Source organism: Gobio gobio (assembly GCF_949357685.1).
Source record: "Gobio gobio genome assembly, chromosome: 6".
NCBI classification, from domain to species: Eukaryota; Metazoa; Chordata; class Actinopteri; order Cypriniformes; family Gobionidae; genus Gobio; species Gobio gobio.
This window is the reverse complement of record NC_137102.1, coordinates 39,268,891-39,292,072: the sequence shown is the minus strand read 5'-3', so window position 1 is coordinate 39,292,072 and position 23,182 is coordinate 39,268,891. Positions and strand designations below refer to the sequence as shown.

The window sequence follows — 23,182 nt, the reverse complement described above, 5'->3', positions numbered from 1 at the left end:
GCACTTTACTTTCAAATAAATGCATTTTTACCCATTTGCAGTAAATAATAACGTGGTGCTGTTAGGGTTATTTTGTTACTGCATTGGTTTAGAGATCTGCTCTTCACTGATCTTTTTCAATAACTGAAATCATGCCTTTGGAAATATCTTAGAGAAGAACTGTTTTTTTTTCAGCCTTGTTGACAAACCTGCTCCAGTAAAAGTGTTGACATTGCTCGTAAAGGAAAACTTGAAAATGGATAAAGTGTTTTTGTGCATGTCTGCAGTGCGGCTGGAACAGTCAAGTATCTGAAACAGGCATATTTAGGGCCAGCTCCTCAGAGGTAAAGACAGTATAGAGAGCAGATACATGATTAATTATTCAGGCAACTAGCATATCAGACAGTATGCAAATCCACCATACTGCTGCAGCAAAACGTCTTCTTTCATGTACCCTGTTAAGCTCTATGAGCATTTCCGGATAATTATCTTTGTGTTCATGTATGAACACAATGTATGTCTTCATCTGCTTGCTGTGGCATTTGTTTCTAATGAAGCTCTTGATTTTGTACATGCTTAGATAAAGAAGGTTATTACCAGTTTATTGAATACGCTGTTCAGGAGTGTTATAATAATAAGCAAGATCGCAGTGAAGTGTGTTTCGGGCAGTTTGGCTTGCCTGTAGGTTGCAACACTTCTTTTGCTGAGTTTTTTAGATGACAGTAACCAACAGTGCTTTTGCTAGCACACACATCCATCTGCAGATATCAGCTTTCCTGCTGAAGAAACAAAGCAATCCTACACGATGCTAACGTTGGGCTGCTTAATTTAGAGAAGCTTTCCCGGCAGACTCGATCTGGGCTCAAGAAATCATTGTGCTGATTGCTATTTACAGCCACAGATATGAGCATCTCCTGTGAATAGTGCAGGAATGTGAGGCTTTGGCAGCTGTACAGAAGTTCACAGAGAATCTCAGGTTGCTTTTGTCAGTTTGATTTCAGGCTGGATGTAGCGAATGACCTTTCTTGAGTTTGCTAACCAAGGTTTAGCATTCTTCACTGTTCACAAGCATCATCCATCGATCCATCCATCCCATCCATCCATCCATCGACTGTATTGCCTTCAAAACATTTAAACTTTAAACTAATTTAAACTATTTCAAACTTAAATCTTTTACAACTTTTTCAGGCTTTCTCAGACCAACTTCAAAGTTTGCAAAGTTTAAAAATGTGGTTAGGTTATGTAACGTTTTAAAATACTCACAATCACAATACAGATACTTTTTTCTCTTTTAAATTTTCCATTATTAAGAAAAACCTACCACGTATATCAAACGTGCCTGTGGCAACATTTCTACAAAATATTACGTTGCTTTTGCACAGTTTCGCAACAGTTTCATATGGAGCTGCTTATGTGATGCAAACGTCAAAATGTATTAGTTTACAAACTAATGCACAATGGTAAAAGTGTTTTAAGGTCATGACAGTATTTTGCAAGGAACCGTGCAAAAAATGGCATTATTAATTGATAATCTGACCCTTTAAACATAACTTGTGTTAAAAGTAGAGCTACACGATTAATCATTAAAAGATGGCGATCTCATTCCTAAATAAATGTCAACGATTCGTCTGTTTAAACCTTTGACACTACGATTCAGTTTTTCGCTTCGATCAAGAGAGAGCCGTTTTCATATATAGGTAGGAAACAATCATTCAGATTATCACAGAAGTTCTGGGATAAAGGTTTATAGTTAAGATATAAACACTGCTGCCTATGTAAGTGATCAAAATAGGGGCAAATCACATTTAGAAAGAAACTTGATGCTTCTTAAAAAAGATTGTATCATTACACCATTAGGTGGCGACAAGTGACTGTTCAAAAAATTATGTTACTGAATCATTAATTCAAGAGATTTGTTCAAAACACAAAACACAACACAAGTCTTTATGAGTGAGTCATTGAATCATTCATTCCGTCATTTCAAATTTGAAATAGACTGCAGCAATAAACATTTTGTTAGAGCCTCTAGTAAATTACAAGTTATTTTGTTTAGCTAGTTGTCTTAAGACACGTGGAAGAATCGTGATCTCAGTGTGAAAAATTGTGATTTATCCAGAATCGTGCAGGTCTAGTTAAAAGGAATACAAGTTGTTGGTGTTTTACTGCCTCTAGTGCTCATTTCAGATGGAAACTGCAGTGATTTGTATGTTTAGGTACATGCTTGGAGTTTTGAAGTGTAGATAGAGGTACGTGTTTCCAGTGAGCCTGTGTTGGCTTATATACATTCAGAAAGTTTTCTAGTTTTGTGGAATTGCACCAACAGCCACTAGTCAGGTGACTACATCTACACAGAAAAGGGAGAGGCCACACAGCATTTGACCACTGGATTTACACAAATGATTTTCAAGGAGACACATGGCAAAAACATTACTGTGCTGTATAGACTCTGGGATTTTTCATTTTTCATCAACTGTAAATATTAAAAAAATATTATTTGATTAATTATTAGCTTTTCATCAACTCCCGAACCCACTGCAGTTCTTTAATGAACCTCAGTTTGGGAAAGCCTGATTAATGTTTAATGCACTTCAAGTAATGTATTTTCATTCTCTTTGTACTTTTATATCAGTATGGTACAAAATAATCCTATTCAAATCTATGTTATAAATGAGTAAAGTCAAAAGTAAACTAAAAGTGATCTGGTCTAAAAAAAAAAAAAAAAACCTTTTTGTCTTTGTGAAGGTTTTATTTAGTACTGTGCAAAAGTCTCAGGCATGTTAGATTGTTCGCGAACAAATTGTTTTAAGACACTGTGTCAGTAAGTAATATCACTTTATTTCCAAACATTCCTTTTGCCATTAATTGTAATAATAATTGTATGCATGAGGAATCCGACAAGAGACGGTCTGGTTTCCACACAGAGATCTGTTTTCACCATCATTGAGTCCGTCTGGGAATATATGAAGAGACAGAAAAACACTGGGACTAAATCCATAAGAACTGTGGCAACGTCTTCAAGACGCTTGGAGAAATATACACTATATTGACAAAACCCCTCCAAATCATTGAATTTAGGTGTTCCAATCACTTCCATGGCCACAGGTGTATACAATCAAGCACCTAGGCATGCAGACTGCTTCTACGAACATTTGTAAAAGAATGGGTCGCTCTCAGTAGCTCAGTGAATTCAAGCATGGTACCGTGATAGGTTGCCACCTGTGTCCTGAACAACCTCATGGGCAAAATGGGTCTTCTTTAAATATTAAAATCACCAACAATTAGAGAGATTACATAAGTGGTCCATAGAAAAATCGTACATGTCCCGATTTAGGTCGAGCTATTATCTTGAGTGCGTGTAAATAGGTGGATATAGTTCCGTTTGCAATATTCCATGAATGCATTCCTCATTGGCGAAGTGCTGAAACCAAATAGGTTTAGTTCCGGTCTCAGCATGTGCGGCCTTCAACCTTTCACAGAGTATGAATCCAAGCCAGGCTTCTGCCAGTGGAATTTATTAGGAATGTGATCTCATTCATACAAGTCAGCTTTGTGCACTCATCTGTCATTTCATTTCACTGTACAGACCTCTGGCTTTCTGTATTTTCCCCTTTAAACCTTTGCTCAATGCCTTTTCACTGCCTTGATTTTCACCCCAGTCTTGTTTGTGTACCTGTTTTTTGATGTTGTTGTATTAAACAAGGTCTGTCAAACCATAGCTGTCAGCTCTCTTGCTTTCACACATAAGGGAAATCAATGTCAGAAATCACAATACTCATAGTGGCGGCTGTAAAAAAGGATGTGTCATCTTTCAGTTAAAGGTGCCAATTTTAGTAGAAGGTAATGAATAGGGTTTTTTCCCCCTTAAAATTAGGCTCATGTTAAGTTAACTTGAGAACAGCATTTTTTGTTAAAGTAAAAACATTCTCTGCTTACATTATAGAGCACACCTTTTTTATTTTCTGCCTCTCATTTGAAAATTATATGATGTGGCAGCTTTGCAGAGAACTGATTGGCTGTGGCCTGAGAAGCATTAGGAAACCTTGAAACACAGTTGCATTGCTTTCTTCTCAATTCAGTCTTTTTTACGTGCACAATGTCTTGTTTTAATTAAATGACCTCACATAGACTTAATGAAACAGAGAAACAGTCCTTAATTTCCATCTGACTGAAGAATGTGAGAACTTCCCGGGGAGTTTATGCAACTGCAGTTGTTTTCAATCTGATTTCTTTCTTCATTCAGTGTTGGACGTGTATGTGTTGAGCACCGATGGCCAAATTCAGGACTTCAGGTTTCCACAGACCAGCAAAAGAGGAGCCACAATTCAACTCTCAGCAAACATGGTCAAGATAAACAGTAAAAACGGTAAATAAATGCAAGGGTATGGTTTTTTGAAATACTTGAATGAAGAACTTCAGATGCTTAGTTAATGAAGTCAATGATTTTCCTCATCTGTAGGATGTAATGAAGGCCATAAAGTACCACTGCAAGCTACTCTTATACACACTTTACATGCATTCATGTCTTCTTTGCATGCTTGTAAGATCTAATATCTTCGATCTGAACATTCAATACTTTTATTTAGAAGGAAAATGAAACCCCAGAGCCATTTTACCCAAGTTGTTTGGAGAAAGATGAGTTGTGTTTGTTTGTCAATCGCAATGCAACAAGTAATAAATGTAGTATCTTCTCTCATTGTTCATTTACTCAAGGTATTGCCAAGCTGGTTTTTGTCCTTTATAAGCACTTGGGGCATTATCTCAGTACGGAGAACGCCACGGTGAGACTGATGGGTGAGGGCGGAGTCAGAAACCACACCCTGACGGTCAACTCCCACATTCTCTCTGCCTCCATCAACAAAGAATCCAGCCGCGTATTCGTGTCGGAACCAGTCGTCTTCACACTGGAGCATTTGGATGTAAGAACTCAAATAAAGATGTTTAAGGATGTTATTTTTGTTTACCAGGCATTGGTGTTTTATTTTGCCTGTTTGTGTGCGTCCGAGAAAAAAGAAGAAAGATTTAAAAACCATTCATGTAACTGGAATGTCTTGATGATGTCATTTAAGTTACGGAGCATGCTATTTTGAATAGGCAAGTCATTTGTCCCTTCTGATTCTAGAAGTTAGAGTTAAAATTCGTAACTCTTCCCCCGCCATTGACAAGTTTTTCTGACAATTTCGCTGTTATACGGTAGGGGGTGCTGTTACTCATTTTCTGAAAGAGTGCATCATCTCAGTCCGGATCCAAAAACAAGTGAAGAAGATGATCTGCGTAAACCAGAAGGAGCAGATAGAAGCATTGCTTACGCACGTGTAATCTATCGCAATCATCAAACATTAAACAGCATATAAATCAAAACTGCCTAATGTTACTGAATGAAATGAAGAGGAAACAGCTGTGAAGCTTTGGGGGTGTTGATGGACTCGATCTAATCCATCTGTGTTTTGATCATCATCCTGAAACCCATCCGGATGAAGTCGTTGACAAAAATGTGATTTTTCTCAGTTTTCAACATTCTGGGGTCTATGAAAATTTGGTGGCGCTGACTGGCAACTTAAAAATAAAACACTGGCGGGGAAAGAGTTGATAGAGATTGTTGATCAATGAAAACTTACTGTTTGAGTATAAAACATTGTACCTTTGTTATCAAGAGGTTCAAATCTCAAAACCTTGCAGATGTCACCCGTCGTTTGCAAATAAAATGTCATGTTTCTTCATTTATCAGACCGTGAACTACTTCAACCCAAACTGCTCGTTTTGGAACTATTCAGAGCAGAGCATGGCAGGATACTGGTCAACACAAGGCTGCAAACTCCTTGCCACAAACAAGACTCACACCACCTGCTCCTGCAGTCACCTGACTAACTTTGCAATCCTGATGGCCCGCCGAGATGCACATGCGGTGAGTATCAGTTGGTCCCAACTTGCCCTGTGACGGGACATCCGGTACATTCACCAGTGATTCCTCGATGCCCATTTTCTGCTATGATTTCCATATAACTGTAAATATTGTGTCTGTTGAGTGTCCTTATCTCTACAACAGAACAAATGAATATAGTGGAGCATTATATGAATAATAATATAATTCTTAGTCTACTTTGATGAATGAAGCTCTTGTGTCTCTATTAGGTTTCTGGGAACAATGCAGTTATGTCAGTATGACACGACAGCGGTAGCAGTTGTCTGATAACACCAAACACTGTATGATATGATAGCGTAGCAATCGTTTAAGCTGTAATGAATGTGGAAATTAGGGGTTTTGTGTTGCAACTGCTTGCAGGGTCTAGGCCCATGAACTTTCCTCACCACTGCAACTGTGGCTTAAATCACATCTATGGAAGTACATTAATGACAAAAGTCTTGTATACGGTAATCAAATCACCAGTGTTGTGGAGGTCAATTTATAAAGCAAAATATTTGGTGATAAACAAAATAAACTGAACTCAATTTAGGCAGGTCAATATTTGTTGAACTGACAAAAACAAAATTGTCTGAAATGTTTTAAAATTAAATAATCACTTCTTAAATACAAGCTGTCATAAAATAATATATTTCAGCCCCCGGAAATGCAAGTAAACCAGCTGCTGTTAAGTTGTTTATGGTAAAGGTTTAGTTGTGTTGAAGAAATCCAGCATTGAAAGGTATTTTTTCAATGAATGATAAGTATTTTTTATAACCCTTTGCTACCGTTCCATGACACTATCTTTTCAGTTCTTGGAAATTCTTGGAAAATGGTCGATAGATGTATCATATTCCCATGATGACAGTAAAATATTTTCTGCCTATATGTAAACATATTGTAAAGATTGTCATGTTAAATCATGAATCTTAAAAAGGGATTCCCTTCCTAGTAAACCATTTTTCTTTCAACAACATCATCATGATGCATAAAATTAGCAGTGCTTCTGCAAAACAAACCTTTATTTAAATGATTGTCAAAGCTCTGCTGTTGGTAGGGTTGAGATATGGAAATCATGCCAAGTCAATCTCACTTTATTTCCATAGTTTGAACAAATCCAACTGATAATTCAACCAATACCTACACTGTAAAAAAAATTCTATGCAAAATATTGGCAGCAGAGACGCCAGCAATCTACTGTAATTCTACGGTATTAATACTGTGAAGTTGTTTTACCGCCGAATACATTCAAAAAATTTCATTGAGCACATTTCTGTGATTATTTCAATTTACAATACACTCTAAAGATGGTAAGGTAAAAACAACCCAATTTGGGTAATTTTGGCAACACAGCTCTGGGTCAAAAGATAAAAAATCACACAGGAAATTACTACTGTAAAAACACAGGCAACAGTGATAGACTAATGAAAAGGTGAACATTTATTTTCATATATTTATAAGCAAGAACACCCAAAATGGACAAAAATATAGTAAAAGCAACATGAACATGTATGTTAGAAAAAGTGCAGAAAAGAATACAAACTCAAACTTGGTTATACAGCGTATACAGTTAAACAAAATTGTATTTAAAAGTTTAATAAACAATAATGTTTAAGATCAAATGTGACCAGTTATTTAGTTTATTTTTTTCTCCCGCTAACAAACACTAGATGGGCAAAACCATCAGGCTGAGTGCCACCCAGAAATACAGTCTGAAAGCCTTAAAATTTGGGAATACATTTTGCATTATACTGAATCGACAGAATTTTACCCTCTGAGTTTAATGCATTTATAATCACTCACTTATAAGCTCTCTCAAGCGCTATTCCGGCTGGTTCAGTTCCAGCTCATCAGTCACCTTTCGAGTGATTTGGATGTGAGAGAAAACACTCCGACCAAAACCTCCAGTGCTCCTCACTGCAGTCAGTTTCAAAGTCCTCTCTCATCTACGCTTCAATTGACCCATCGCAAATACCCACCCCTCTTAGTTACTGTTGCTACAGCCGACAAGCCATGGGGCTCTCACGCCACGCATCATGTTCTCACGCAGTGGAAAATGTATTGCGGATTCGCCGTTATGATTGGTCAGATCGCCTTTCAATTAAACTCCCAGCGAAGGGTGAATTCGTTTTTTCTTCTATTTTCCACATATATTCCTGTCATGAGGGCCAAGAACATGGATAGGTGAAGACTAGACTTAATCCTGTGAAACACCCGTTCAGCGCCATTGTACGATTGCTTAAAAAATGCACCAGCCCACAATGCGTACTACAGTACAAAACCGTAATACATATATACAGTAGATTAGTGTTGAAAATGGGCTGTAAATTAGCAGCAGTTGCTTACCGTGCAAACTGTTGCCCAGAATGCATTGTTTTCTACAGTACCTTAATGTTGGAAAACAGTATGTTACTGTCAGAATTTGGTCATTTTTTTACAGCAGTGTACAGTGCTGGAGAAACCAATTATTTGGATGCTGGTCTGATGTGAATCTTTACATGCAAGTGAAACAAATAAGGCAGGATATATAATTCCTGGCCTCAAGCACATCAACATTACTATTCACCCAGGACCGACAGGTTGCAGCCCAAATTGGAGGAACCAAAGTTTCAGCTCCCCTGACTTTATAGCCAATTACCTTGTGCAAACTCAACCTTTTACAGGTCAGCGAGCTGGACTGTTTGATTAGCTCACACATGAGGAAATGGCTTGGATTACCAAGATTGTCTCAGCATGATGGGACTGTATGGAAACTCCCAATGACTCCCAATTACTAGCCTTACAGAGGATAACAAATGTGCTAAAGCTAAGGATGGGAGAGCCCACTCCAATCATAACGGTTGGAAATGCAATCCAGCATTAGCAGTCTGACACAAAATCAGCCCTTTTACTCCGGGACACTGTTGGCCAAGTGTAACATGGAAGAATGGGTTCTAGGATAGGAACAAACAAGCCTACCAGGCAAAACACAACTCCAGCTGAATGCCGACAACTTGCGGTGGAGGATGTGCACCATCAAGAAGTGACTAGGATCACTAAAGCCGTATCTCAAACCAAGCAAGACTGCTGGATGAGATGGGAGGGCAGTCAGGAGAGGATAATTACCTGGATAAACCTGTGGAATTCCACCTGTGGTGGAAAATAGAATGAGTTTAGAAGACGTCCAGAAGACAAACAATAAAGGCATTCTTGGAGGCCAACAAGTGAAGCAGTCATTGGCTATGTCTGAAAAGGAGGAACACCACAAGGTCCAACTGAGCACTGTAAGAGACCAAAAAGTGGCTTGGGGACATGCATCCGAGCTTGAACAGCCCACTGCTTTTTTCTAGATAGCTCCTCTCAGTGTTGATCTTTGTGTCATGTCAGTGGTGCATTTGGAGCAGTCATTAGCAATGGCTGAAAAGGAAGGATGAAACTTGGTCAAATAACTGAGCACCACAGGAGACCAAAAAGTGGCTAGGGGACATACATACGGGCATGACCATCCCATTGCTTGTTAAACTAGATGGCGTCTCTCTGTGTTAAACTTTGTGTCATGGCAGTCGTGCACTCTGAGAAACTGCTAAAGATAAAGAGAGGCTTGCAAATTGCTGTGGGACACACACCTGAGCCTGTTTTGGGTCTGCCTCAGCAGAGGTTGAAAACACCCAAGGACTCTGATGTACTCAACTAAAGATGTGTTTCAATAAAATCCTTTAACCTTCTGCCTAGAAACAGAACGTCCCTAGCACCTAGCATTGTAGCACCTAGGCTACAAAAAACACATAACTTTTGCAACGATCATGCCTGGCGTCTACACTACTCCGGAGTTTTCAACCCCGGAAAACTGAGACTTTTGGAAACGCTGCAGACCCCGTTTTATGCCTAGTTCAGACTGCGCGATTTTCAAACTCATAGGATCACTGCTCTTTTCACACTGCATGACTATCTGGGCCAGCATTCAGTCACTGCTGTGTTCACACTGACCGATGGATCGGCGACAGGGGGTTTCACACTGCATGACTGTACAAGAGGAATAATCGCCGACAGCTCTGTCCCGTCCGCAAATTACGTTTCACAACAAAGCACGCGCAAGAAGTGAGAAGGAAACAACGCAAGATCACACGTGCGTCAGACTGGAGGTCTCGCGTGAGACTGGAATTGTTATTAAAAATATAGACTGCTGTGCAGAAACTTCCAAATTGTCTGTGCGCTGATTTGCAGCAAAAGGGAGGAAAATAAAAAAGATTATGGTGGAGGAAATGGTTGGGGAGACACAGGGAGCAAGGATTGTGTTCTGCAAAGAGAGTTTGAGGTAAATAAATAATATTGCAATGTGCTGCTGTTGCGGCTGGTCAAGCAAATGTTTGTGCTTTGTTTCTGTTTGATATAACTGTACATATATCTATTAAAATACTAATATTATGGTCTATAACTCCTCCCCGAACCTCCCGCTGTCGTGTATCTTGCTCTCTCATTGGCTGTCGGTCATCGCCAATGTATTTTTCAGTCAGAACACATTTCACACAGCAGGAGTTTGAATCGCCGACAGGTCCAGATATTTAGCATGCCAAATATCTTGCGGGCGTCGGCGACTCATCTGCGATTGTCCCTGATCGCGTCTTTGATCATTCATACTGCGTGATTGTCACTCACGTGCACGAGCACCGATTTCCCTATGATTTCGGGCATTTGTCCACGATTTCCCAAAACCTGTCGGCGAGTCAAAATCGGTTCTAAAATCGGGCAGTGTGAACTAGGCTTTAGTTTGAAAACTCTGGGCTTGCATTTCAGTGTAGACGGACCATAATGGAGACTTTTGGTACTCATTGCGTATCCTTCCCTGATTCATCAATCCCCTATCATATGACCATTACGCTTCTAGAACATGACAATTACTGACAGAGACGTCTCTCTCTCAACGTCTCTGTAACACACCAGCCTCGACTACTGTGTAAACAATAACATGTAGATGGGCCTGCATGTTTTTCTGACTTTGTTGTCCTTTTTAGCAGCCATTGTGCAGTTAAACTCTGCCTTTTATAATACTGCAGCTGCCTACATGCGCAAGAGGCAAGCTATTATTAGAGCAATCGCCAACAATCGCTGACTTGTACGCGCATGCCCTGTGTGCATGAATGGCCATGTGACATGCATTTTTTGTGTGGATGGAGATCTTTTCTGAAATGCCAGTATGGATCAGGACCGTTTTAATTTTAAAATGCTGTTTTAAAACGAAAACACACTAGTGTGGACTTAAGCCCTAGTCTTACTAACTAATCAAAATATGTGTCTATTAAACATTGATGCAAGATTGTAATGATCTCACTTTTTTATTTCTGATCAAATCTTTTTGTCATGTTTTAATGCAGTGTTAACATAAACCTGTTGTCAATGTTAAAATGTCTTAGGCTTTTTTGAGGCTATGAGTGAACAAAGATGTAAGATGGATGATACAAGCACTTAGAGATTTGAAAGGTCTTATTTAAGAGGTCTGCTGTCAAGCACTCGCTCTATGCCAGACATGAGTTTCCATTGTAATCAATGTAACTGTCTCCTGGATGCACCCAATTTTAACAGAATTTTGTTTCTGACATATGAATATTATAAATACATATAAAATATGGAAAGCCATTGCATGTGTGACTAGCAGATGTGGTACATTTACTGGAAAAGGGTCAGTTTTTCTAGTCTCTACACATTCAAAAACAAAAAATCAATTCTCACTCATTATATTCTGACAAGTGAAGCGTTAGAGTTAAGATGAACATGGCGTAACTGTTAATGCTAATTTTTTTTTTTTGAAGGGTGAGGGGAGCGTTCACGAGCTCCTGCTGACAGTCATCACACGGATGGGCATCGCCGTCTCACTTGTCTGCCTTGCCATTAGCATTTTCACCTTCTGCTTCTTCCGTGGCCTACAGAGTGACCGCAACACCATCCACAAGAACCTCTGCATCAACCTCTTTATTGCAGAGCTTCTCTTTCTTGTGGGCATCAACATGACCGAACCTCCAGTGGGTATACTTCCTAAATCATAATGTTGAACCGTTTTCTGTAAAGCTGCTTGTCAAAAGTTCAAATTTAACTGTATTAAATGTTTTTTGTAGTATATCAGTTTCAACCCTAGTAAGCTGCGTAATTTCAAATTACGTTTTTGGTGAATAAGGTTCTTATAGAATCAGCTCTGAAGACTTATCTCTAATTTCTTTCTGTGCAGATTATTTGCTCTGTGATTGCTGGCGTTCTGCATTTCTTCTTTCTTGCGGCATTTTCCTGGATGTGTTTGGAGGGCGTTCAGTTGTTCCTCATGCTTTCGGAGGTCTTTGAGAGCGAATTCTCTCGTCAAAAATACTATTACGCGTCTGGCTACCTGTTCCCTTGTGTGGTGGTTGGCATTTCGGCAGCTATCGACTATAAGAGCTATGGGACGAGGAAAGCGTGAGTAATATTCTTTGTTTGATTATCAAAATATTGAACTGTGCTTTATGTCTTGCAATTTAAATGCAGATACTGACCTGCATCTGTCTATTTTGTCATTAATATTAATCAAACAATTAGTCTTAGTAGAGACTCCAAAACCTGTAATGGATGGGTCAGATAAGGGAGACATCCAAAATTTACACTATTGGTGTGCCTTCAGGAAGAGGGTTGGGAAATACTGTTTTGGGGAATTAATTCTGTCCAATGAAAGTGGTTGTCACTCTTTGCAGTGTGTTCATGGTTGTAGTTAATTGCTTCTGTCGTGGTTATTTCTCTTTTCCCCTCTTTCCAGCTGTTGGTTGAGGGTTGATAATCATTTCATTTGGAGTTTCATCGGCCCTGTTACGTTCATCATTATGGTAAGTTTTGCACATTTGACATGACTACCTTGATTTAGGTGTTTAGAACTTGCATCACAAAGGTTACAAAATATTGAAATTACTTTAGTGATGTAGTACTTCCTTTTGGCCAGTAATGAGAGAGATTGTTCTGAGTTTTGTGTTATGTTGAATTGTGAGATATGCATTACAATGGCTATGGTTTCTTGAGATATTTGACAATACCCAACCCTAATGTGTATGCCGCGTTCCCATGTCTTGCTAATATATGCTGTTTTCCTGTAGTTCAGTAATATAAGCTTTCTTTCCATTGGTTGATAATTTATGCTGTTGTTTTGTTTTGATTGGTCAGCAATGTATACTCTTCCCATAGGTTAGTCTTCATTCATAGAGCGATATACTATTTACCACTCATACTCCTGGAGAATGACTCCAGACCTGAAGGTTAAAATGGAATTTCAATTCTTGAAAATGGGAGTCGAGATAAATAATTGTATGAAGATACAGTGCCTTTTGACACAAGTATTCAGACTTAATTACAGCCTCAAATCGTTTTGGGCGTTGCACACCTGTTTTTGGGGATTTTTCTACCATTCGCTTCTGCAGATCATCTTAAGCTTGGTCAGATTGGATGTGGACCATCAGTGGGCAGCCATGTTGAGGTCTCTCCAGAGATTGGATTCAAGTTCACTATATTCAGAGTTGTCCCTAAGCCACTCTTGAATTGTCTTAGCTGTTTGCTTAGGGTCATTGTCAAGTTAAAAGGTATACCTTCGGCCCAGTCCGAGGTCCTGAGCATTCTAGACCAGGTTTTCCTTAAGGAAATCTCTGTATTTTGATGCATTCAGCTTCTACCCTGACTCCAGTCCCTGCCTCTGAAAGGCACCATACAACCATTATCTATATTGGTATTCCTATATGATGCTTGTAACCAAAGTTCCTCCGACCAGAGAGTCTTGTTTAACTTGTGTCTGGTAGTCCTTTTGGTGCTTTTTCCAATTCCAATTGGGTGTCTGGCCACTCAGATTGGCGGATGGTTGTAGTGATGGGTTGTCCTTCTGCAAGTTTCTCCCATCTCCACACATGATCTCTGGAGCTCAACCAGAATGATCTCTGTGTTCTTGGTCACCTCTCTTACCAAGACCTTCTCCCCTGCTTGTTTTGGCTATGTGGCCAGCTCTAGGAAGAGTCCTGGTTGTTCCAAACTTCTTCCATTTGAGGAGAAATGGAGGCCACTGTGCTCTTGGGAACCTTAATTAATATTTTGTGTAGCCTTCCCCAGATCTGTGCCTTGACAGAATCCTGTTTCTCAGCTCTGCCTGCTGTTCCTTTGACTCATGACTCTATGCAATTTCAGCTGTTAGACCTTATATAGACAGGTGTGCGTTTATAAATCATTTTCAATCAATTGAATTTGCCACAGGTTAACTCCACTCAAAGTGTAGAAGCAACATGAGCTAAAAAGGGTCATACTTGTGTCAGTGTGATATTTCATTTGTTGCTTTTTAATTAATTTGCAAAGTTATCACATCTGTTTTTGCTTCATCATTATGAGGTATGGAGTGTAGATTGGTGTGATGTGAATATTTTCCCAAAGCATTTTAGCATTAGATTGCAACATTACAAAATGTGAAAAAATGAAAGGGGGTGAAACAATGAAACAAGAGGCACTTGCAGCTATGGATGGCTAAAGTTGTTACCTTACTGATAAGATTTATGGCATCACTATGGGTATAATTTTTCATAGTGAGAGTGTTTTTTTTCCTGCTCAAAGATAGATACATTTATGACACAAAGAAAATAAATCCAGGCTATTTTCAAAAAAATAGGTGTCGTGAGATGCTGTGATACTGAGGTGTACCGTCAGTGCTGTTAAGTTTATATATGCACATACTTTAAATGTGGCTTTTCAAAACAAGAAACACTCACACTTTATATTATGCATCCTTGACTACTATACTTGCATCCAAAAATGTGTGTAATGTACTTATTGTGTTGATGTTGTATTGTAAAACACTAGTACATAGTATAGACGCTAATATAAAGTGTGACTCAAGAAACCGTTACGCCTAATGCATCTGTGTACCAGAGATGTGTCAGAGAGATCACTTTGTGTAACCAGGAATTTAACACATGGGTGAACACATGGGTAATTTAACACATACGCCGATCAGGCATAACATTATGAACTTTGAAGGTGACCTTTAGGTGAAGTGAATAACACTGATTATCTCTTCATCACGGCAGCTGTTAGTGGGTGGGGATATATTAGGCAGCAAGTGAACATTTTGTCCTCAAAGTTGATGTGTTAAAAGCAGAAAAAATGGGCAAGCAAGGCTTGAAATTGCGACCATTTTGGTCGTATATGCACCCGAAATTGAATCTTTGCGATCTCAAAAAATATTTGGGAGCATTTGTGCGAGTGCAAATAATTGTTGAGGTGCGACCTGTTTTAATTTCTCTACAAAACGTTTGCTTATTACTTCATAGTATGAGCCCGAATACAATGACCGGTCCTCCGTTCTATAAATAACCAATTAAACTTCATCTTTACGCTCTTAACTTTAAAGCAGACTTTAGAAAACTGTGCTCCGTTGTCACGTGACAGGGAGCTAACTAGTGCGCAAAATGTAAAGAGCTGAAGAAGAGAAATATGAAGTATTTGAAGGGGCAAATGAAAGAGCCAGATTAAAACGTCAAAAATAACTAATCAATCACCAAAACATGAGAATGATTCTGATTTTATTGAATTTAGTGTAAGTGGCAATTGGTGGTGGATAATAATGTACATGGTACAATGTTACTGACAGTAAGGTTGCGGCGACAGGGACATGGGTGGTCAAGGTTCATTGATGCACGTAGGAAGCAAAGGCTGGCCCGTGTGATTCGATGAAACAGACAAGCTACTATAGCTCAAATTGCTCAAGAAGTTAATGCTGGTTCTGATAGAAAGGTGTCAGAATACACAGTTTGTTGCGTATGGGGCTGCATAGGCGCTGACAAGTCAGGGTGCCCATGCTGACCCCTGTCCACCAACGAAAGCGCCAACAGTGGGCATGTGAGCATCAGAACTGAACCACGGAGCATTGGAAGAAGGTGGCCTAGTCTGATGAATCACGTTTTCTTTAACATCAAGTGATTGGCAGTAAAAGGGGGACCAACACAATATAATGAATGTTATAATAATATACATGTTAATATATAATGTAATGCCTGATTGATGTATATAGGTCATGTTTTACCCCAAAGCCAAGAGTAAAAGAAATTATGGTAGGACCCATATATATATTATTTTCTCCCTCAAATTCTCATTATCGTGATATCTTGGCAATTGTTAGTTTGTAATTCTCATTCTCAATCTTGACATCTTGCAAGGATGGTCATGTTTCATCGCAAAACCAAAAGAAATTATATTTTACATAAAGCCTATTTTAGGACCTTTATATTTAATTAAGCAGAACTCTCGTGTCCCATGAAATACAAATCTATACTTCAATAGGCTGAGTCTGCTCAGTCTGCTGAGTAACTTCAGGTCTCTGAACACGAGCTGGTTTATATTAAACTTGTTCCTGTCGGTCTATTTTGGGGAATGGAAGGGTAAGATGGAGGAGGAGGCCGGGAGGCGTAGAGGAGGGTTGAGGTGGTTCGGCTAGCCTGGCTTGCTCTTGTGCCGTGCCTGGCCTGCTGGCTGTCTGGTCAGATCTGTGTCATCACTGCCAGCTGTGTTAAATGCATTCCTAGTGTCTCCACTCAACAGCACCATCATCAGTGATCTAAAGACCAACCCTCGCTCTCTCTCTCTCTCTCTCCATTAACCCTGACGGGGCTTTTTCTTGTGTCAGTTGACCTGTTTCTCCTACCATTAGTAATCTCCTCTTCACCACATCTCATATTTACTGCTAAATGAATAAGTATAACTTAATACATATATATAGATAATAAATAAGGAAATAGGAGGTAACACTTTTTTTTTACAGTGTCCATGTTACATGTACTAACAGTAAATTATGCATAATTACATGCAACTAACCCTCAATCAAATCCTATACCTACCCTAACTCTAATGTTGTTAATTATAATTACTCAGTACTTAAATATATAATTACACTGTAACAATGACACTGTAAAATAAAGTGTAACCAAATGGGGTTGGGTATCGTTTTCATTTTAGCAGCTCTGATTCTGCTTATCAATTCCGATTCTTATCGATTCCCAGTTTTGATTCTATTATGGTTAAAAAAATGGTCAAACATTTAGATTCAAATATATTTATTCTGTCTCCTCTGTCTCAGCTGGTGTGTGGTGGGCGTTCTGATGCAATATGGCTGCCGTCGCATCATCCATATGTAAAGTGATTCGAGTACAGAGAAAAGCTCTATATAAATGTAACAAATTATTATCATTATTATTATTATTAATACATTTGTGGAAAATTATGTGAGCAGCTCTCAAAAACAGAATACAAAACATATGGCTTAATCCTATTTGCTCACTTTCCTCCCATTCCACACAAATCAAAACGTGAACCATGCTGGCAAAATGAGTGGGAAAGATGTCAATTTTGGTCAAATTTTGAGGTTTCCACAAAAATGAGTTCAGTAAGCCCTCATCTTGCAACCCAAATGTTCCAAATAGCAATTAAACATCTAAAAGTATCTTTATTTGTACGTTTTCTGAGAGGAGTACCTGTCCCTCGTCCATGAAAAATGCAGTTTTTCAGCTCGCTTCTGGACGACTGCGGAAGTTTTGTATCGTTTTAAAGCGTAGCATTCCAACTTTGTGAATATTCATAGCGAATTCTTGATGACATGAGTCTGAACCAATGAAATGTGATTTTTCTCATGCTGATGTAAACAAAACAATCTTACTCGCGCTGGCTGACAGATCCGGCACGTTTTCTTTTACTGATAAAATGAGCCAAAAAGAGATTTAACTCAGACTGAAAATTCAAAAATTATTAAATGCCCATGAGAAGGATATACTAGAAATTGCAGTTAAGGCATGACCATTGGACAGTGAAATGCTCATTGGGTCAGCAGGGTCAGACAAAAACAGGTGGCGGAGAAAAGACACCTGTTAACTGCAAAATAATTAAGAATTAAGGTGAAGAATTAAGTGTAAAACCATCAGGAACCATTTAGTCTCCAGCACCACCATTTTCCAGAACTGCAACCTACCTGGAGTCTGCAGAAGTGCAAGGTGTCAGGATATCAGGCTGTCTGTTTCATTAATGTTAATCAATGGGAAATTTTTTTTATAATATATGTTTCCTATACATATTTGGTGTTGACTTGGTGTGTCCAAAATTTGGTGTTATTACCAGGGATTTTAAGGTGTGGTTGTTAGGTAATTTTGTTTTAAAACCCTCAAAAAATGCTAACTCGATTTTTCTCAAAATTGACTTAGCTGACTCTATCGACTTCAAACAAATTCTGATTCTGATAAAGGTTTTTTAATAGAGAATAACAATAACCAATTTTTGAAAATTTGCTCTTTTGCGACATTTTCCCAGCATAGGTCTCAAATGTTTCCATATTCACAATGTAAAATTTGGTTGCTTAACTTATTTCTTTTGTAAACAAGGCTTTGTACTTCACTTGTGTCCCAATATCCACATAAAATAGAAACCTTCACATACCAAAATATGTACCATCGGCAGCCCTACTGTACAACAAACTGTGAGAGCTGTGTAGCATTTTTTTTTATGTTGTCTGCATTTTATTTTGATGAGTAGCCTGCTAAAATGTCATAAAATATAAAAATCTAGTTTATTATTATATATATATATTGTTATTGTCAGTAGATAGATTTTGCAGCTTGCAGCATAACCATGCTTTTATTTCATGCTTGCTTTATTTTTCTCTTCATTTCCCCTAGTAACACTTTTCTTTCTTTCCTTCCTTCCTCCCTTCTTTCTGCTTCTGAGCAGGGTGATCCACATTTGAAAGGCTCTGAGAAATTGAGTTGAATTCTTTGGTGTTTACATGTGGTTTGTGTTGATGATCGACAAAGCAAAGAATTCTGTAACTTTCTTTTCAAAGCGCATTTTCTGTTTCTGTCTCTCTCTTTGTAGCTGTGAGTGTGACTGTGTGAGTGTGTTAGTAAGGGAGCGTGTGACTGTTTGTGTGTGTGATTGAGTGTGTAAATCAGTGTGTGTGTGCATGTGACTCCAATAAATAAACCAGATGTGTATTGTTCATACTCTTGAAAAGCCGTGTTTGTGTGCGTGTGTGTGTGTGTGTGTGTGTGTGTGTGTGTGTGTGTGTGTGTGTGTGTGTGTGTGTGTGTGTGTGTGTGTGTGTGTGTGTGTGTGTGTGTGTGTGTGTGTGTGTGTGTGTGTGTGTGTGTGTGTGTGTGTGTGTGTGTGTGTGTGTGTGTGTGTGTGTGTGTGTGTGTGTGTGTGTGTGTGTGTGTGTGTGTGTGTGTGTGTGTGTGTGTGTGTGTGTGTGTGTGTGTGTGTGTGTGTGTGTGTGTGTGTGTGTGTGTGTGAATGTGGACTCCAAAAAATAAACCAGATGTGTTATATTTTTTTCTCTTGTATGTAAAGCTGTAATGTGTGTTTTTTTTAGTGCTGGGGAAAAATGTGATTAATCGCATCCAAAATAAAAGTTTGTGTTTACATAATATATGTGTATGTACTGTGTATAATTATGTATATATAGATACACACACATGCATGTATATATTTAAGAAATATTTGCATGTATATACTATAATTTATCATTTATCTTGTGTATATATATATATAAAACATTTTTTAAAAATAAAAATCTAAAACATTTCTTAAATATACATGCATGTGTGTGTATTTATATATACATAATAATTATAATTATACACAGTACCATATTTTGGACGCAATACATTTTTTGCAGGAGTTTTCCACTTATTTAATGCCATTTTAGAGACTTTCGCTTTTGAGGATTTGATTGAAAGACAGTTATTTACGGGTATTTTTTGGAGAAGTTTGGAAAGTCTGGAGACAAAATACCTCTTTTAACAGAGCTTGCTCTCTTCCTGTTCCACACATTTAAAATAGATACTTTTTTCGGGACCCATTTTTCTCTTTCTGCAAAGTGTGTTTCTTTAAGAGGTCTTCTCTGGTCAGCCTGAATTACATTCCCATGTTCGGGGCGGTGAAGAAAAACACAAGCTCTTGCCAGCAAGCAGACATTTTCAGGGCCAAAGTTATGACTTACACTAGTCTGAGGAGGCGCCTACGCGCTGTTTGTCTCCGATAATCTTTAAGATCAAAATTAGGAACAAATGCTAGCACTTTATTTTCCTGCTGGAAGAAATATTAACATTCTTACAAGCTTCTGTACTAACTCGAGTCTCAGATCTATTTTAATCATCGTGTGAAGAACTGAACACCTTTCCAAATGGTCTATGCAGTCTTGGAAACTCCCGATACAGTTCATCCATTATTGCATTGTGACATTTTTGCAGTTGCTGTCTACTTCATGAATTATTGAAGGCTATACTTCATAGTTCAGATCATAGTGTACCGAAGCCAAAATAAACCATGCTTTTACAGTTGTCTAATAGCCCGGTGATCACATGACCCAAGAAAGATGTTCTGCTGTTCCCGCCCATGTTACATGCTGCTCTCCGGCTGCAAATATGAATATTAAATGATGTTTGACAAAAACGGCATGTGAATGATGGATTGCAAACGTGCGTTCCAAGAGCTGTGGGAAAGCTGTGTGGTCTTCTCAACATGTTTTATCTTTTCCCACAGCTCAATCTCATCTTTCTGGCGGTGACTATGTACAAGATGGTAAAGCACTCAATGTCTATGAAACCTGATTCCAGCCGACTGGAGAGCATACGGTAAGATCAATCTTCAGCACAGCCCAGCTGTCGGCACAGTTTCACATTCTTTCATGTTCAGAACTCAACTATTTTGTTGTCCCAACTTATCATCTTGATTGCTTTATTCAAAGTGGCAAGCCTTTAAAACGATAACAGTGTGATTTGTATCTCCACAATCTGCCGTTCTGCTGTAAAGATTGCACATGAGGTAGAGGTTGCATCTGGAGCCGGACCTGTAAATACTTGAATACAGCTAATTGGGGATTATGGGAATAATTAGAGGAAGCATTAACTTTTCAAGCACCGTGTTATTAACTTATTCCTTCTCTTCCTGCAATGTGATATCACCGTCTGACCCTCTCATAAACATTAACTACATGCATATTTCCAGATGGGCCATACAATGGAATGATACGCAGGATGTTTTATTGGACCCAAAGTCATGATTACTTTTAAAAATGCAGCAGGAGTCGGAGAGAAATCTCCCCTTGTCGTGTCCATTTGAAGGGACCATCCGTTCGGGACATTTGATCCACAGGAATAGTTGTAGGAAACTCGTATTGGGAACGAGTGCAGTGATATACTGCTGTCTTCAACTCTTGTATAACTGGGTGGTCTAATCGTAGGACTGGGTTCAATTTATGATTGGATTTCCTTTTTGCAAAAATATAGCTATGATCCGCACTCAAAATTTTAAATCCTTTTACTCACTTTATTTCACAAGGGAATAATACAACAGACGTTTCGGCTGGCAGGCGGAAGGAACGGAAAGGGATTTTGAATTTTGAGTGTGGATCATAGCTGTATTCTTCAAGTAATTAAATGGGCAATATCACACGAGTTGCAGTGCGATATGGCTATATATCAGCATGGCTGTGATTCGGCCATAGGTAATCACTGATAGAGCCATATTGCACATCTATGAGTGTGATATTGTGTTTACACAACAGTTCGACAGCACAAGCGTGTAAATAAATCAGAAACAACAACGGGGTGTCTTTAAAACCCCTCTTTTGTGCAGAACTACTTCCTTCTACCATGGATTCAAATGACAGTTTGACAGTCGAGGCCAAGCCTCAGTTACTAATTCTAAGACGTCACTGTAGAACTAGTCACGATGGAACGCTGAGTCGCTTCATTGAAGATTATTGTATTATATAGAGTATTATGGTATTATGAGAGAGAGATTTACTAAACGAGTGTATTACCTACATCTGATATAGCATTCATTTCATAAGATTATATCCATTATAAAATATAATTTTGAATGTCTGCTGCGGAAAGCAATTTGTCTTTGTCCTTTTAAAAGTATCAATTTAATCCCATGACAGCGCGAAAACAACTTCCTTGTTTACAACCAGTCACTCATAAAGACTGCCATCTAATTGTGTAATAATTGTAAAGTCCATTTCACGATCACTAACGAACCCTTTCTCAATACCAAATACGGCATATTATTTATATAGAATAATACTTATTGAACAACAATATTTAAATGAACAACAAATAAACACAAGCAAACAATTCAGTCAAATGTACAAAAGCAGCGCTCTAGTACAGAAAGGTAAATATAGACTTAATATAAAGTTATGAAACTTCCTTTTCCACTTAATCCAAAGATTGCCCGTTTGATATACACTAAATGAATTATCTCATGTTTAACCACTATCTACATACAGTAAGAGCCAGCGGCACATTCCCTCAGGACTGTCTGAGATGAAGCTGTTCTCTTCGGGTACATGAGCGCTGATCGGCCGCTGACGTACTGGAGCTCACATCTGTGAAAAGTGTCTGAACACATATTAAAACCGGCGCAATGTTTATATATGAGTCACATATTTGAGATCTAAAGAACTACATACTCACCTAAAATCTTGAAACTACATTCCGTGACACAACAGCTGTAGTATTTTAAAAAAAATATGGTGGATTTGCTCAAGCGCCATGACAGCGGAGTGATACAAACAGTGAAATGGTGCTGAGTGCTGATACTGGGGGAATATCGCACGGCTGGAAAAGGCTCTCAGCCAATCAGATTCGAGAACCAGAAAGAACTGTTTTATAAATAGTTTTACTCTCCAAAACAGGATACAATGTATGAGGCGAGGGAGCGCGGTGTAAATGTGTTTCCTATTCGCAAACAAATCATTATTTTAAACAAGTGGGGGGGGGGGGGTTTCCAGTCATTAATTTGTGTGTTTGTGTATTTCGATTAAATCTGAGCAAATGAATGCAATAGCCAATCAAAGGCAATTAAATGACTCACTCACAGAGAGGAAATAAGCTCAGTACCGCTCAAATCGCCAGAGTTTTGCTCAGCATGAGCTTCTTCACGCTTGCAAATGCTCTTGTTACAATCAACAAGGTGTAGAAACAATGAAAATGTGATTAATCAATGCATGAAACAGCTATAAACTTATTCAGACAGGCACACACAAAGCTTTCTGCATGGCCTACATTTATAAACAGGTACAAACACAACTAGTTGACTGGCTGATGAATAGCAGAAAGTAGATCATTGTAATCATTCACTGGAAACTAGGGGACTCACACTTCACTTGTCAAGGAAGACGCCACTATTTGGCTGTACACTGACAACATCTATAAACGGACAGAATCAGGATTGGAAGAGAGCGTAAATACATAAGCAAAAAGAGAAAGGGACAAAATGTATTCAATAATTTTTAGA

The 23,182-nt window shown here is 38.6% G+C and overlaps 1 protein-coding gene across 2 annotated transcripts in view; it reads left to right on the top strand.

The window, feature by feature from the left end:
• adgrl2b.1 (adhesion G protein-coupled receptor L2b, tandem duplicate 1) overlaps positions 1 to 23,182 on the top strand; it is a 146,207-nt gene that overhangs the window by 99,445 nt on the left and 23,580 nt on the right. For both annotated transcript variants that reach the window (XM_079819571.1, XM_079819572.1), the window contains exons 10-16: positions 4,220 to 4,342; positions 4,690 to 4,895; positions 5,705 to 5,881; positions 11,665 to 11,874; positions 12,078 to 12,298; positions 12,633 to 12,699; positions 20,420 to 20,511. In XM_079819571.1, the coding sequence (XP_079675697.1) occupies positions 4,220 to 4,342; positions 4,690 to 4,895; positions 5,705 to 5,881; positions 11,665 to 11,874; positions 12,078 to 12,298; positions 12,633 to 12,699; positions 20,420 to 20,511 (1,096 nt within the window). The remainder of the gene's footprint in view (positions 1 to 4,219; positions 4,343 to 4,689; positions 4,896 to 5,704; positions 5,882 to 11,664; positions 11,875 to 12,077; positions 12,299 to 12,632; positions 12,700 to 20,419; positions 20,512 to 23,182) is intronic.